The sequence below is a fragment of the Saccoglossus kowalevskii genome, chromosome 2 (assembly GCF_978046115.1).
Source record: "Saccoglossus kowalevskii chromosome 2, keSacKowa6.1, whole genome shotgun sequence".
In the NCBI taxonomy this organism is placed as follows: Eukaryota; Metazoa; Hemichordata; class Enteropneusta; family Harrimaniidae; genus Saccoglossus; species Saccoglossus kowalevskii.
This window is the reverse complement of record NC_140642.1, coordinates 6,706,899-6,725,218: the sequence shown is the minus strand read 5'-3', so window position 1 is coordinate 6,725,218 and position 18,320 is coordinate 6,706,899. Positions and strand designations below refer to the sequence as shown.

At 33.3% G+C, this 18,320-nt stretch overlaps 1 protein-coding gene across 1 annotated transcript in view; it reads right to left on the bottom strand.

The window, feature by feature from the left end:
* LOC100375384 (transcription factor IIIB 90 kDa subunit-like) overlaps nucleotides 1-9,563 on the bottom strand; it is a 28,738-nt gene extending 19,175 nt beyond the window's left edge. The window contains exons 1-5 of the mRNA XM_006820505.3: nucleotides 9,151-9,563; nucleotides 6,669-6,746; nucleotides 4,318-4,491; nucleotides 3,863-3,894; nucleotides 2,875-2,947 (exon numbers count right to left, since the gene is read on the bottom strand). Of these exons, the coding sequence (XP_006820568.1) occupies nucleotides 2,875-2,947; nucleotides 3,863-3,894; nucleotides 4,318-4,491; nucleotides 6,669-6,746; nucleotides 9,151-9,334 (541 nt within the window). The 5' untranslated portion in view covers nucleotides 9,335-9,563. The remainder of the gene's footprint in view (nucleotides 1-2,874; nucleotides 2,948-3,862; nucleotides 3,895-4,317; nucleotides 4,492-6,668; nucleotides 6,747-9,150) is intronic.
* Between the last annotated feature and the right edge of the window lie 8,757 nt (nucleotides 9,564-18,320).

Below are 18,320 nucleotides of genomic sequence, written 5' to 3'. Positions count from 1 at the left end.
TTAAACAACTGATTATAAAATTAGTTTATTGAACTGCCAACTTTCATACTACAACATATGTATCTACACATATGATTTTTTAATCACTAAATGTGTTACCTGGTACTTGTCAAAGCTCAAAACACGCCTAATTTGTGAAGAAAAATGCAAATTTGCTAATTCACTGAACACACTCATATATGACTTGAGCATGAATAAATAGACATGTATTTGTTGTATGCAGGTTGAATATTGTTCTGAGACGTGAAATAGCTGTAGACAATACCTTACAAGTGATGTGAAGAGTTAAACAGGAATGATGATCCCACATGCTTAGTGTCATTATTTTAATATACATGGCATGGAAAAGCAATAATATGAAGTCATAATGCAAACAATTTTAAACATCAAAGAATTGTGAAATTATTTTATTTGAATAATCTATATCAATTATATGACTGTCACGTGATACCATGTGTAGTTGCCGAAACATTGGTGGTTAACACCGAGCAAAAAGAAGTGTAATGAAATGATAAAAACATAGTAGTATTCTGGGAATTTTATAGGATTGGAAGTTGCATGATAATAATTTCTTAGAATGGCTGGTGTGATCACAAATGGTGCAAACCATGCTGCAATGTAACTGGCAATTTTAAATCAGTTCCTTAGTTCAAATCGGATCTTTAGATGCAACAGTTTCCCCTTATAAAATCTCCACTATATTAGGCCTTTGTATAGGCTCATACTGTTAACAACTTTTGCCAAGCCATATGCATTTATGACTACTATGTTAATACACGTTATTCAGAGAAAAATGTTTTCATTGTGTTCTATATGTAGAGTGTGTGAATGAACATTTTCAGTTACCTAGAATTGTCGGAGTTGGGACAAGAGTTCACAGTCAAAGGCTGGAGAATTGTATGTGATTCATGAGCTTGCAACTATTTACACTAGTGAGTCTGATAATAGAATATAACCTTCTTTTCTATGTACCTACAAGTATATCTTATTTTGCATACCGGTACTGTTATTTCAACGCAACTTACCCGGTAGCATTTGCATATAAATGTGAAATATAGCCATTTTATGTACATGTATGTAGTGAATCCAAAACATTGAATATTACCAATATTATGAAATCCCAACCCTAAAGTAAAGGAATGTGGTACATTTATTTATTGAACAGAATCATATTTTTATTAGATTTCTACTGACTGTAACATTTACATGCCTGATGGCTAGATTATATTCACATAACTGTCATTCAATGTACAATAGAATTTTTATTGAACACATGGTGTGATAGTTATGCTAATAAAAATAATTTTAATATTTCAAATTGAATTTTTATTTGCAAATGTGCACTTGATCTCAATGGTTAGTGTGTTTGTCTATCTCAATTGAGTAGACTTCTCTCCTAGAAGTCACCACAGATCTGAAAAGTATTGGTAACTGTATGGTTTGGAATTGGTTTGCATTGTGGGTATAATTTGAATCCCACCAACTTCTTCAGTCGTTGAGGAAAAACTATATATAACTATAGTCTTAACCAAGATGCAATAGTCTGGTCTGTGTAGATTTACAAAATATGTGATCTAACTAATACAATGCTGGTTCACAATCTCAGCTGTAGTTGATTAAAATTCACATGTAAATACAACTGCAGGGTTTGCATAAACAAAATGAAAGTGTGGGTTTTCTAATGGTTAAATGTATATATGATGAATTTCTTGGTATTCAACTAAATTATTTTTAAAATCGATTAACCAACAGGTATGAGGACGCTCTCTGAATTACTTTGCAATGTTTTTAGTAACTGCGAACTCCCAAAAAAACATTCGGTTTAATCAATACGTGTCTGAATAACCTGTTATATCACAAATTTGGTGAGTTTCAGTAGTTGCTACAAACCCCATTGTGGTGGATGCATGTGTATGTTATGTAACTCCATTTGTGTAGATGAACAATGAGCTGATGATCAGATCAGAAAAAATGACCTGTACACGGCACACCTGACAAGACAATGCAATGTAATCAACGGCTACTCGTTGCATTGCCCATCGACCACCTGTACAGCTCAGTTGGTGGAGTGACTACTTCACAGCTTGGCTGATCAGAAGAAATGTTCTTTTAAGTTAAAAAAGTATGGAGAAAGTTGCTCTCTTGGGCACCTTCATCATGACAGAACAAATTCTGTCTGAAATTGCCTGATCAACAAGTAAACATAGACAGTTTTTGATGGATGCTGGAGAAAAATAACGGTCAAAATAGCTCTGCTGTCCTACAATAACATTGTGGTAGCTAAGTCGAGCAACGCACACTTAGTTTGGTTTTGGCAGTTGAGAAGATGTCAACTTAACTTCATCAAAATAATTGTAATTCGCAGTACGTGTTACAAGAAGAATTCAAAATTATAATTTGTTACCAAAAATTACAAAAATATTTGCCCAAAATAGAGAATTAATGATATCGACACAAAATGAACCAATCTAATAGAGGTCCACCCAACGTACTTAAGTATAACACATCAAACCAATTGAGCTGGTAGTTTTCAAGAAATAGTCAAAAATAGCATTTTTGACCAAAAATATTAGACAAAAATAGAGAATTGAAGATATTGTCACAAAATGAACAAATCTTACAGAGGCCAACAAGGTACATACATACCAAATATCAAAGCAATTGAGCTGGCAATTTTCAAAAAGAAGTCAGCAATTGTTGACGTTCGACGACAGACAATCACCTATATGAACAGCTCCGCCAGAATAATGGGTTACATGACTGACTGTGATGTGATAGATAAGTTGGTGGATGGGCTAATATACGATATACTAATCTTCATTAGTGATTTCATTTCAACAACAAAAATACATTGTAATGATATAAATAATTTACCTATTGCAGGAACATTTATATGTAATTCAGTTGACAACTTCAGGTATGTTTTACCTAGCACATATACATTAACCTATTAAAAAGGAAAATAAAGATGCAATTATCAGCAAATTTAGGAAGAATGCCAGTAACCACAGTACTTGTACCTAGATTAGCTTTGTGATGGAACAATTCTTGTTTGAGGGGTGTTCAACAGCAAATATATGCATAAGTTTCAGTGATAAATAGTTGCTAATGGTCAAATGGTTCGTCTCGGTGACTAATCGTCATATCAAGTCATGCATGATAACTATCACATAAAGGGAACTTCATTTTAAAGAACAGAAATTGTAGTCCAGCTCTAGTTCTGGGTCATAATGTATTTGTTCTATTAGTAGCACATGCAGAGAGGCGTTTCCATTGTAAAATTAAGTAATATTTGAGTATACAACAATTGTGTTTTTAGGTTTATAATGTACTTCTATTAGAGATGTGCTACTAATAGAGCGAATACGATAATATGTAATTTCTTCATAATGGTCAAGCATTGATTTCCATGAACAGTGGACAATTATGGATAGTTATTATGGTCCATTTCTGGAGATCAGTGCTGGAGCATTAGAACGATTTTATAACATGGTGTCAATTTTTCTCTGGCATAAGTTTTTGCGTTCACTGTGAGATTCCATGAAATGCATGAAATCATATGTAAAAACAAAGGTCATATTGTTGTAGTGGTGTCAACATCATGTATGATTTGCCAAATGCAAAAGTATTTTTGGAAAATTTTCTTGCTTCATAATTTGCTATACACATTTGAGGATGGTCATTTTAATGAAGTAAGAGTATCTCAACGCCATATTCAGATATTGAAGATTGGCATTTTGACACTGAACTATTAAAAAAATTAATTTAAGTTCAAAATAAAATCATTTGATTTTTGTGGCAGATGTTTTGACCAGAAGACAACAACAAGCACTCTAGACACATACTTTGAAAAACCACTCACCTGCAAAATGTCACTGAAATCTAATAGCATATCTGTTTAACAATTTATGTAAGAAAATATATTGAAAAGAACAATGTACTATTGAAGGTACAATTAAATGTGCTTTTCCATTATCCACATTACCAGTAGTCTGAAATTACTGGAATTGAAGAAAATGTATAATAAACACTCAAATTTCAATACTTTTTTGCATGTCCAATCGTTTTGGCTTCCCATTTGATACTAGTAATAGTGTTTGAATTTCCTTTGCTAACACTTTTTTATAGCATTTGTACACATGTAGATTTACAAAGTATTGCTTCTGATTCACAGTAATTCTAAACAATTCATGCACAAATTCAGACCATCAAATATTTCATATATTACTAGTAGTCTCAACACAAAAGTTCTATGAATGCTCTCAGAGTGCAACTTTAACAAATACTGATTTAATCAATCATTTATGCAAAGGATACGTGGTGTACCTTCCGTCCTACAGACAAGATACAAACATGCTGAGACAACATGACTCGTCTTCCGACCCCTCGTCAATCTCTTGGAAACCGCCATTTTGAAAAAATTGTATGCAGTGTCTATACAGTGTTGATTTAATTTCAGCTGTGCACCAAGCGACTGAATCTTTCTCTTACCTGAAATCAACATCAAATATGGCTCATTGAACTTGTGGACAGCACATGTATTTCCATTCATGGAGTTGTATCATAGTGACAGAAGTCATGATAACATACATTACACCCCAACATTTTGAATAATTATACACTATCAGAGCATTATATTTTAAACTCACTTGTCCAAAATGCATGTTGCCTATATATTTTCTATAGCCTGTTAAGGCAAGTGAGTTGATATTCAGTTGTCCGATTTTGAACATTAATTTCTAACTTTTTATCAACATTCATCATTTCCAACAACAAAATTGTATCATGATTTTGTTATTTTAAAGTGCCTGTGTAATGCCCACCCTCACGTTTCCCATTTTAGATCTGTGTCCCACTGAAATGGGTAGTTACTGATTTTTTTGCTGAAAATGATTACTCGTATCCAAGTAAATTTGGGATATTTCTCGTGTTGTAGCCACGCCCACCTATCGTGAAACGGTTGACTGTTTCCAGATTTCCGGCTCTCGCCGAAAGTGCGCCACCAAATGACAAAATGTGAGAGGAAGTCATACCCTGAGCCGTAATAACACTGGCCGTTCAGTATACTTTTAAACGATATACATTTTTCGGTCGGCGTTTTTTCTTTTTTTTTGAGAGAGAGAGAGTTTTTAGATGTTGTGTTGTGGGCAGTTGCAGTGTCACGTATAGCCATAGTGTATGTATTCACACGTTTCTAATCGATCCGAAGGTGCGACATCACTTAACCTTAGAATCATTCAACTGTCCTCGTCCATAAAAAAACCCGACTAGGTTTAAAGAGAAACGCTGACAACGTAAACCTGGCGCAACACTTTTGAAAGAAATAGATTCCGGACCAGCCCATGATCACCAAGGCGGATTTCAGAAGAGAGAGCGATGTCCGGCAAGTGTTTCAAATCAGTTGACTTTTTTTGCGATCCTGATTATCGTTTTATAGAAACCATTTAGTCCCTGTTAAGTAAAAGGTAACAGTAATTTTGACAGTGACACGAAAACGAAGCGTCGGACAAACAGAAAATTACACAGCCCTTACACACTGCTAACTGTTTTCATTTTCGAAGGCTAAAAGTTTCTGAATTGTTTGGTGGATTGTGTTGAATGTCGAATTCACACCTCTGTTCTTTTTTTACCTCCATGCTTGCAGCTTGATCTGCGTAATAATTTATGAAATAAGAATCCGGGCTTGGTCAATGTGTTTCCACCAAATAAAGTTTTAATACGATGTTATAATTATGACAATCACACCATGGACCAAGCTAACTCAAATCCACTCTGAATTTATCTGTATGTGTGTCGATCTCAATTATTTTTGTTATCCAATTAAACGCCGCTTTTAACGCACTTGCCCTCGCCGTGACCCGACGCGTTCACCTATTTCAACAAAATGTCAATTTATTTCCACGCGGCTGTCATTTATTTAGTAACTGTGATTTGTCGTTTTTTTAATTATTTTATAGTGATCACTATAGTCTAATGTATAGAATGTAAAAAATATGTTCTATTTTATTTTAATTTTGAAAGTTTTACTCAGACGATCGATGAAATAAAACAGTGTAGTGACGTGCCTAGTAACCTGCTAAATAACGAGATAATTCTGACGTCAAATTCTATTTTATCCAGCAGCAATGTACAAACGTGCGCCGGTGTCGGTGACGATCACGGTGACCAGCTACACCAGAACGGACATATTTCACATCTAACTTAACCCCATGCAACAAAAATTGATACTATGTGTTCATTATGGTCCATTCTTCCTCGGCGAACAAGTACATAAGTGACAATATAGTCAAAGACGAGAAAACTGCACAAGAAATTTGCCATATTTACACGTATCGGCAATGCAAGCTGCCATGCGACTTCCCCTTCTGATGTCACAAAGGAAATTTCTGTATGCAAATGAGAAGCTAATGAGGAGTCTCGTTTTAAAATACACAAAAATAAAGTTGCCGTAGACTGAGTATAAAACACATTTTTTCATTTAAAAAAAATAATTCATGCTTAGAAACATAAAAATTAATAATATTTATGTATCAATTGATAATTTTAGGCGTGAAAATAGCAGCCATTTCGCAGGCACTTTAAAGATACTGCAATTTTACTTAAAAATACAATGCACGTACATGTACGTAACCCCTAAATATAGTTAGTGAATAAGTTTGGCAGCTTACCATTTAGAAGTGTTACAGCCCTTGATTCTTTCCCAAAACCATGATGAAAACTACTTCCAAGAGAATGAGACTTTCCTCCTATGATAGAGACAAGAAAATAACATACGGACAAACTCAAAAATAAATAGATTATTGTTCATCTGACACAGAACACAATGGAATTCAACTGTCTGTAAAATCCTGTTGAAGAAACTGACTTACTAGACAAAATTGTTTTCAGAAAGATAGACGATGTGAGGATAAAGATAGTGAAGAATCAACTATTGTAGATAGATTTTTTCAGGAGGAATTAATTTCAAATTTAGTTTTCTCTTCAGTGATGCTTTATGGGCAATCAATAAGGATTTGAGAAATAATACATCAAACGAAATCCGAAACTTTCTCACCCACCTATGGAAATTCAGAAACGAGAAACTGAATAATTTACATGTATGAATGCTTTTATAGATTGTTTTTTTCTTTTCTTTTTCTTCTTGTTGCTGACTTGTATCTTACTTTTTACAGTTTCAAAGACTAATAAAATATTATCTTTATTATTGAATGCACATGTTCCAATGTGTTACAGACATCTTCAATAATAAGTAGGCATCATACTGTAAATTGTATAATTTTCTAGATTTTATGGCATTCGTAAAGACAAAACTTTGCGAAAGTCACTGACACCAGAGCAATTTTCAATGCAACAAAATTTTGCCATTGCCTCGTGAAATTTACATCGAACGCAGCATGTGATGAAAACAGAATCAAGTCACTGGACACAAATTATCATGCAGTAAGGATTTTGCTGCCATTTTTGGCAGTTATATTTTACAGGTACTTAAATATGCTTACATAGTGCAAAAAAATGTACATAAGGTTATCACGAGAATACCATAAATTATGCATTCAGGCAGTACGGCATTGCATAGACCTCTGTAATGTCTTCGTTGATACGATTGTCATACTGCCTTCATGTATACCTTGCAATGTTTTCATAATAATCTTATATTACTGCCAAAATAAATGCCACCTTTCCCCGAGTCTCTAGTGCAAGTGCCCAAGTAACAGTAGCCTAGTACAGAGGGTCTGGAACCAAGTCTAGCTACAAATGTACACCTCAACCTTTCGAGACTAAAGAAATGAAATTTAGGAACATTCAGATAATTCTAAGTATTTTAGTAATACTTTCAATTGAACTACTATTTATACAATTTGCTGCTAGTGAGTACTTTTCTAAACAAATACAAGGGTTGACCCATACAAAATACATAAGTTTGCATATTAATTGCATATCATCCTGCAGTTATGAAAGTGGCATGCCTTATCTAACTTTGTTAATGTATTTACTTTATTAGAAGGACACACATTTAGTATAAATGGGTCAGTGTAATTTTGTCACAACAAAAGAAACATTGTTGGCTGAAAATATAAAAGCAGTAATGTACACTGGTATTCAGTTAGAGATGTAAGTCTCTGGTCAAAATAATATGAGGTTATTACAAGGATACCTCAAGTATGCACAAAGACAGTACAGCTGGATTATCGACTGGCATGCAACGAAGGTCGATGCACGGCATACTTGAGTGCATACTTGAGGTATCCTTGTAATAACCTTATTATTATACATCTTTTCTTTCTACAGATACACCATGGGAATGCCAAAATTAAAAATGTTTAGTACAGAATCAGCGAACTTCTTTGTGTGGAGTCGGGTCAAACTCTGGTGGCAGCCTTGTTTGTTTTTATTATTAGAGGAATTCGCATTTCCTGGTACGATGAAAATACTCTGTGAAATATCGCAAAATTAGGGCACGCTGTAACTTATGGTGTTATGGTGACAGATGTATAATAAGTCATATTATAATGATCCAGCATACATTATTTGCAATATTTGTCACATGTGTGCTGCTATTTGACATGTGCTTCTATTAGAGCAAATCGGGTAAAACAAAGAAGGGTAATCATTCTGATTATCATCAAAAAACAGCAACCACAATCAACTGCAAATGTACAAATTAGAATATGATTCGTAAGTGTAGCTCTGAAACATTACAGTTTTAATATCAGCAATCAGGTTTGGTTATGTGATAAAAAGATTGCTACCGGATATCACTTATTTATGAAGCTGGTTGATACTCATGGTGTTATTGGCTGTATTATCCACTCACCTTTGGTTCATGGATAATACTGGCCTCGCTCGTATCAACAAGCTTTAAAAGTGGCATCAGGTGATAGCCTAATAAAATAAGTACATGTACCTGTATTTGAGATGCACTCTAATAGAACAAATACTAATCGTCAAAGTGTCAATACTGTTCCATGTTTTGTTGTGTTCAGTTAACGGTATGTGTATGGATGTATTATACAATTGTTATTCGTGTGTTTATTTTATTTTGAAGTTTGTCATGGACGTTACCGCAAGATCCTAATAAAGTATATAATATCAATATTCATTAAATTCTTTGCTCAGTATATATTGCTAAAATGCGACCCGACTACTGACCTTCTGCGGAGACATATTGACCAATAACGGAAGTTCCTCCCAGGGAGTTTTCGGCGAAGTTCACCTCAGATACAATGATATTATCTTCAAGAACCGACCCACAGGCAACACAAACAGCGTTGCCACGTGCCTGGTCAACGTCAATGTCACTGCCACCGCAATTGGGACACACTCTCTTCGACATTTTCCCTTTACAACTGTGGTTTAGCGCTCGGATACAATACTGTACTGCACAGTTTATCGCACAGAACCGTCACTTGAGAGTCATGAAATACAAACGCAGCGACCTATGTATATGTGATTTTTAACGTAAATAATTTCCACGGGATCATACAAATTACTCATTGCCACGGCAACGCCACAAGAACACGAAAATTAATTCCATCCTGCTATTTCACAACCCACAGTCATCAATGAAATTTTGAAAATTTTGTGCGCAAGCGTAGTTCTTGACCTTTGAACTGTCAACCCCACACGTTCATTTGGTTGTGATTTCAAGTTGTTTCACCACGACCGATTGTCCAGACAGCTCTGATGGAAGCGAGTATACTCCATGACAATCTGCATTAATAAACTATCGCCATATACTAGTAATGCGTTATTTGTTAATAGCTAAACAGATTTACTACTGCGCCCTCTGTCGGTGTACTTGTAACAGGGTGATATTTACGTTCATATATCCCTGAAATGTTCACACAAGTTTTAAATTCAGGCATATTGCCATCACATTGGAATAATAGTCATTATTCCTATTTTTAAGTTAGGTAACCCAAAGGATGCTAATAACTATAGAGGCATTGCCATTTCTAATTGTGTATCTAAATTATATACTATGATGCTAAATACTAGATTAACTAAGTACTTACAAAACTAGTCAAAGTAGTGGATAATCAGTTTGGCTTCAAGATAAACCATCATACTATAGATAAAATTTATATTCTTAAATCCTTAATTAATAAATATGTCAATTGCAAACTGAAAAATCAGGTAATTATTTGTTTTCATCTTTCATTGATTTCCCCTGATTTCCTCAAAGCCTTCGATTCAGTTTGGCGAGAAGGACTGTTATATAAACTGTCGGTGAGGTGTGGGAGGAAATTTGTATAAGGTTATTAAATCTATCTATAAAAACACTAAATATAGCATAAAATATATTGAATGCAGGGATTACTCCATATTTCAATTCATGCAGATGGGTAAAACAAAGGTGTAACCTTAGTTCTCAACCTTTTAATATTTTTGTTACTGGAATATGTGATGATATAAACAATTTTTACCTTTTAGATTTAATGGCTTGAAGCTTAATTGTTTGTTATATACTGATGACTTGCTATCGTTTTCTACAACCCAAGATGGGTTACAAAAATGCATTGATATGATATGATATTAATTAATTAAATCATATCATATCATATCATATCATATCATTTTATTCGTCCATGCTACAATCTTCCAACTTTGGGGCATAGATGTACAGGGCAGCAAAGCATTCGAATCTAGATTGTTATCTGTTCTTTGATTTGACAATTATTACAATATAAAATATAATGTTTCTCATCCCCTACTGCATTGCATTCATGGAGATTACAGCCTGTTTTTCTTCAAAATACCTTTATGTCTACCGGATTCAATGGGAAGAGAATGTGCGGAAGTTCTAAATTTAGTATAAGCTATTCTATTATTTTTATTTTAATATCTAATTAATGTTCAAATTCAAAATTTTCTTTACAACACTTGTAAAAGTTAACAATTGTTCAACAAATACGATACGAACATTTGAGCTTATCTTTAAAAATATCACCAAATTTCCTGTGCACACCCAGAGCTCTTTTACAGTTTTTCTGGAATTAATTTATCTGAAAAAAATGCAATTGTTTTAAAATATGTCTAAGCAAAAGCACTTTCATAAATGACGTGATAATGAATAGTTCTTTATAGCATGTCTCCGGTTGAGACATGTGCCATGATCAAAAATACAAAATGTGCGTCGAGTGAAAGCCATTAACATTAACACTTTTTGCAACGGGACACAAATGTCTGCAATTTAGATTAACAGTGTGCAGGAATACAATAATAACAGGCCGGATGTCGGGGCAACCAGGCCATGATGGATTAAAACATACCGGGCTTAATCTGATCGTTGTTTCTTTGTACGACTTGAATTGTGACGAACGCATTGTTATACGAACACATTTTTAACGACGTTTGATCGCAGAATGTCAAGTGAAATAATGAATGAAATGAATGAGTTTTTTCAATATGTCAAGCGAAGCTCTATCGAAATGAAAGCCAAATATTGATAGCTCAGATTTAGTATGACTATCGTCCAAATATTTTATCATACGGTTATTTAGCATTTCATGTGGCCATGCATGAATGCCGAATCCAAAGAATTGCCCCACCGAGTGAATCCGACGATTTCTCAGTGAATAGTCACTTGTATATATTTTGTGTTTAATATTAACTCCGAACTGTCGCACTCAACTTTGCAGCACGATTTACGTAACATGATCTCACTCATCCGTAAAATGCATCAGAATTATTTGTTTACTTTAAAAGATATTTCAAATTCTGGCGTCAGGGTCCCTAGGTCTTCGTCTCTATTTTATCCTATTGCAGTATGCGGCTGAGAAGGCCCCATGTGGCATATAGTTATTCAAATACAATACTATAAGAGGATAATAAAAACATTTGCTCTTTGCCAAGATATATCTCCGTGTAAAATTCTTAATATTACAAAACATATTCAATATATGTAAAAACGAGGTCTGGTTAACAATTCATGTGCTATATAGCTCTATCACTTAATATACCAACTAATACTTTTAATATGTTACATATATTCTACCAACAACCTCTATCACTTTCTTTACCAACTAATACTTTTAATATGTTACATATATTCTACCAACAACCTCTATCACTTTCAATACTAACTACCACTTTTAATATGTTACATATATTCTACCAACAACCTCTATCACTTTCTATACTAACTACCACTTTTAATATGTTACATGTATTCTACCAACACCCTCTATCACTTTCTCTACCAACTAATACTTTTAATATGTTACATATATTCTACCAACAACCTCTATCACTTTCTCTACCAACTAATACTTTTAATATGTTACATATATTCTACCAACTACCTTTATCACTTTCTATACCAACTACCACTTTTAATATGCTACATATATTCTACCAACTACCTCTATCACTTTCTATACCAACTACCACTTTTAATATGTTACATATTTTCTACCAACAACCTGTCCCACTTTCTATACCAACTACAACTTTTAATATGTTACATATATTCTACCAACAACCTCTATCACTTTCTATATTAACTACCACTTTTAATATGTTACATATATTCTACCAACTACCTCTATCACTTTCTATACCAACTAATACTTTTAATATGTTACATATATTCTACCAACTACCTCTATCACTTTCTATACCAACTACCACTTTTGATATGTTACATATATTCTACCAACTACCTCTATCACTTTCTATACCAACTACCACTTTTAATATGTTACATATATTCTACCAACTACCTCTATCACTTTCTATACCAACTACATTTTAATATGTTACATATATTCTACCAACTACCTCTATCACTTTCTATACCAACTACCATTTTAATATGTTACATATATTCTACCAACTACCTCTATCACTTTCTATACCAACTACCACCTTTAATATGTTACATATATTCTACCAACAACCTCTATCACTTTCTATGCCAACTACCACATTTAATATGCTACATATATTCTACCAACAACCTCTATCACTTTCTATACCAACTACCACTTTAATATGTTACACATATTCTAACAACTAGCTCTATCCCTTTCTATACCAACTACCACTTTTAATATGTTACATATATTCTATTAACTACCTCTATCACTTTCTATACCAACTACCACTTTTAATATGTTACATATATTCTATTAACTACCTCTATCACTTTCTATACCAACTACCACTTTTAATATGTTACATATATTCTATTAACTACCTCTATCACTTTCTATACCAACTACCACTTTAATATGTTACACATATTCTAACAACTAGCTCTATCCCTTTCTATACCTACTACCACTTTTATTATGTTACATATATTCTACCAACAACCTCTATCACTTTCTATACCAACTACCACTTTTAATATGTTACATATATTCTACCAACTACCTCTATCACTTTCTATACCAACTACCACTTTTAATATGTTACACATATTCTATTAACTACCTCTATCACTTTCTATACCAACTACCACTTTTAATATGTTACATATATTCTACCAACTACCTCTATCACTTTCAAATGTGGATATTGCAGAATTTCCAAAATTTCAAACTCTTTGCTACAGGTTACAACAGAAACTATTTTGTTACTGATAAAACTGATGCAAACATTATCAAAATATAACATCGTCAGTATGCTTGAATATTTGGGTGATAACATATTTGTGCAATTTGGTGGCCATATCTTTCAGAAAAGCATTGGCATTCTAATTGTGCTGGTCGTGTTGTTTCTTTACTCAGTTGAGGCAGGATTTCTTCAGAAATTTGTAAAAAAATGAGACGCGGGAAGACAAAACCATTCAATTGAACCTTCAGGTTTTTAATCGTGTAATTTCATTGCATCAACAATTATCTCTCTATTATGTATGCATCTGAACTTAAAGTCAAAGAAACCACAGAACCAAGTTAATATCTCATATGCTAATGTTCTTGAATTTGATTCTAAGGGTGATTATTCATCTAAGGGTGACTATGTAGTAATATTCCCCTTTCACCTGCATGTGGTGTATTCATTTCACAACTTGTTCTATATGCTAGATTTTTCACTTTGATGACTTTGAAAAACGTCATATACTCTTGTCTCCCAAGCTACCAAGTCAAGTTTTTTAAAGAAATCGTCTTATTTCAACATTCAAACACTTCTACAGCAGATATCATGAACTGGTTACAAAATACGACAAATCACCGAGGCAGACGATCTCGGTTTTAACATCATTTGTCCTATGTGGAAATTTTTTATATGAATTGACTATTCAGATTGATATATTGTGGATGTTACTGGTAGAGCAGGGTATGCTCACTTATTTGCACACACCTGATATCACTTCTTGGTCTTGACCTTGAGGTCCATATATAATTTTATTGCATATTAATTGTTGTGAATGCCCCGAGTCTGATCATTTCTCTCGTGTGGCACAATAATTTATGCACTACTGTAAACACTGACCTATGTATGTGTGTAAATGTTCTTTGTTCCATGTATAATGTTATTGTTATATGTCTATTGTACTTTATTGAAATCCCTATACGAGATAGATATTGTATTACTGGATGCCAGTGCTGTGTCACATATATTCTACATATATTCTTTGAAAGGCAATAACTCACGTCGAATATTTTAACTTGATTATTAGGTATTACCGCTCTCAGTGTTAAGAGAATCTTTATTTCACAGCGGTAGCTATGCTAAATTTTCACTATAATACAGAGATTTCACTACAATACAGAGATTTCACTATAATACAGAGATTTCACTTTAATACAGAGATTTCACTATAATACAGAGATTTCACTATAATACAGAGATTTCACTATAATACAGAGATTTCACTATAATACAGAGATTTCACTTTAATACAGAGATTTCACTATAATACAGAGATTTCACTATAATACAGAGATTTCACTTTAATACAGAGATTTCACTTTAATACAGAGATTTCACTATAATGCAGAGATTTCACTTTAATACAGAGATTTCACTATAATACAGAGATGTCACTATAATACAGAGATTTCACTTTAATACAGAGATTTCACTTTAATACAGAGATTTCACTATAATACAGAGATTTCACTTTAATACAGAGATTTCGCTATAATACAGAGATTTCACTATAATACAGAGATTTCACTTTAATACAGAGATTTCACTATAATACAGAGATTTCACTTTAATACAGAGATTTCACTATAATACAGAGAATTCACTTTAATACAGAGATTTCACTATAATACAGAGATTTCACTATAATACTGAGATTTCACTTTAATACAGAGATTTCGCTTTAATACAGAGATTTCACTATAATACAGAGATTTCACTATAATACAGAGAATTCAGTTTAATACAGAGATTTCACTATAATACAGAGATTTCACTATAATACAGAGATTTCACTTTAATACAGAGATTTCACTTTAATACAGAGATTTCACTATAATACAGAGATTTCACTATAATACAGATATTTCACTTTAATACAGAGATTTCACTTTAATACAGACATTTCACTGTAATACAGAGATTTCACTTTAATACAGAGATTTCACTATAATACAGAGATTTCACTATAATACAGAGATTTCACTATAATACAGAGATTTCACTTTAATACAGAGATTTCACTATAATACAGAGATTTCACTTTAATACAGAGATTTCACTATAATACAGAGATTTCACTTTAATACAGAGATTTCACTATAATACAGAGATTTCACTTTAATACAGAGATTTCACTTTAATACAGAGATTTCACTATAATACAGAGATTTCACTTTAATACAGAGATTTCACTATAATACAGAGATTTCACTTTAATACAGAGATTTCACTATAATACAGAGATTTCACTTTAATACAGAGATTTCACTTTAATACAGAGATTTCACTATAATACAGAGATTTCACTATAATACAGAGATTTCACTTTAATACAGAGATTTCACTTTAATACAGAAATTTCACTTTAATACAGAGATTTCACTATAATACAAAGATTTCACTATAATACAGAGATTTCACTATAATACAGAGATTTCACTATAATACAGAGATTTCACTTTAATACAGAGATTTCACTATAATACAGAGATTTCACTATAATACAGAGATTTCACTTTAATACAGAGATTTCACTATAATACAGAGATTTCACTATAATACAGAGATTTCACTTTAATACAGAGATTTCACTATAATACAGAGATTTCACTATAATACAGAGATTTCACTTTAATACAGAGATTTCACTATAATACAGAGATTTCACTATAATACAGAGATTTCACTTTAATACAGAGATTTCACTATAATACAGAGATTTCACTTTAATACAGAGATTTCACTATAATACAGAGATTTCACTATAATACAGAGATTTCACTTTAATACAGAGATTTCACTATAATACAGAGATTTCACTATAATACAGAGATTTCAATATATATTGAAACGATTGTGTGTCTTTTAGACATTTTTCTACCCTTACTGTACCTCACTTTAGTGAATCTTGTAATAGAAAATGGCTTGCACCCCAAATTGGTCATATTAAGCGTTACATTGGTATCTCTATACACGCATCAAAAACGGTGAACTAAGGACATACTATGTTGATGTATTAATCAAAGTTACCTTGACATCACAAACGTGTATGACCCCGAGTATATTTATAATTAGTAACTGTCTCAAAATTTAAACTGGGAGACATAAATGTACACAAAACAAATTTGAAGATGAAAAACATTTTGTTACGAATTGCCCAGTATACAGGGCACACTTATATCGCATTTATTTTACAGAGCGGAAAATAATAATAATTTTGAAACTAGTAGTAACTTTATTTCCATATGTCATTACTCACATCTCAATTAATTAAAGCCAGTCTAAATTCAGAATTCTGTGTTATCGCTGACTTCTGTCAGAGGTGGCGGCAAGAAATTATGCACGAGGGGGCGAGATATGCTCACCAACCTCGCGACCTTACTAGGGGGCCCGGGGGCATGCTCTCCCTTAACAAATTGAAATCTAGAACCTCTGAAACGCCATTTCATGAGGGGCAAATTTTGCTGACACAAAGGATTTCAGATTTCAGTTTGGAGGGAGCGACCTTCCCTCTGCCCCGTCCCGTGCCGCAGCCATTACTTATTAAGTAATTATTTTATTCATCCCGTTATGTTATGACATCATTAATCTGGCTGTCCCAAGATGGTCATGTCTAAAAAAAACATAATGATGATCATCTTTTATGCCACCTTTTTAGTCCTTGCTGTCATTTCATTCATTTTAATTATGAGGTAGAGCAGACACACAATTCGCACTGATCTAGAAACACTGACAATGTTTGAATAGTTAATAATTACTAAAATTTTATGGCGACCGTACTTGTGAGAGCTATCATCTGAAATCACAAACAGCTGAAAATAACTTGTCGATCATAGTACGTACGGGGTACGCATCAAAGTACACGCACACATAAATAATTCCAGACATTTTTTTACCATTTCTACCGCATCTTTGCCACGAAATATCTGTATTACTTCAAGTTAAGCACCTTCGGTGTACGGTGTTATCTGCCTGTATGTTGTGGCATTAATGATTTGATTTAGTATAACACAGCATCTTTGTATAACAAATTTAACTTGCCTTATGTAATATTTTCCCAGTACGTTTCAATACAACCAGTATAGTTGAATTCATGATATAGACTTGATCACGATCACATATTTCCCGGTATTTAGGAATGTGATGCGGGTGATGTCTTCTGGTGAATTGAAGCTATGCGATACAAACCTGCATCAGTAGCTTGCCAGATTTGTCTGAATTAAGAGTATCTGTGAAGCAGTCAAATAGTTTCCAATATAATCTTTACCCAGGTAAAGCATTTCAATATACCATAATTCACATCGCATAATGTGCTGAGTTACACCTATTTGACTTGGGTAAACGAGTTAGACAATTAGTGTTTAGGAGCACTTGTTAGGAGCACTTGTTTGTTGCATATTATTCTTTCCGAAGCACAAGATAGACTTTAAACTTACTCGTATTTAAGGTTACCCAAATTTGTCTAAAGTCGTCCTGGGTAATATGACACGATTCTACATGAGTGGCGGGCATATCGGGCGGACAAACAGCTATATACAGTATTTGCATCTATGTCGTACAATTTGTTCATACCAAATTAGTCAAATGAGGAATTTGACTTTTTCCATACTTCAGACATTCACAACTTTTGTTCGTTTCTCAAATAATCTGTGTGACATTACACAAGAACATATTCATGACATTCACGCACACTTACACCAGAAGACAGAAATAACGAC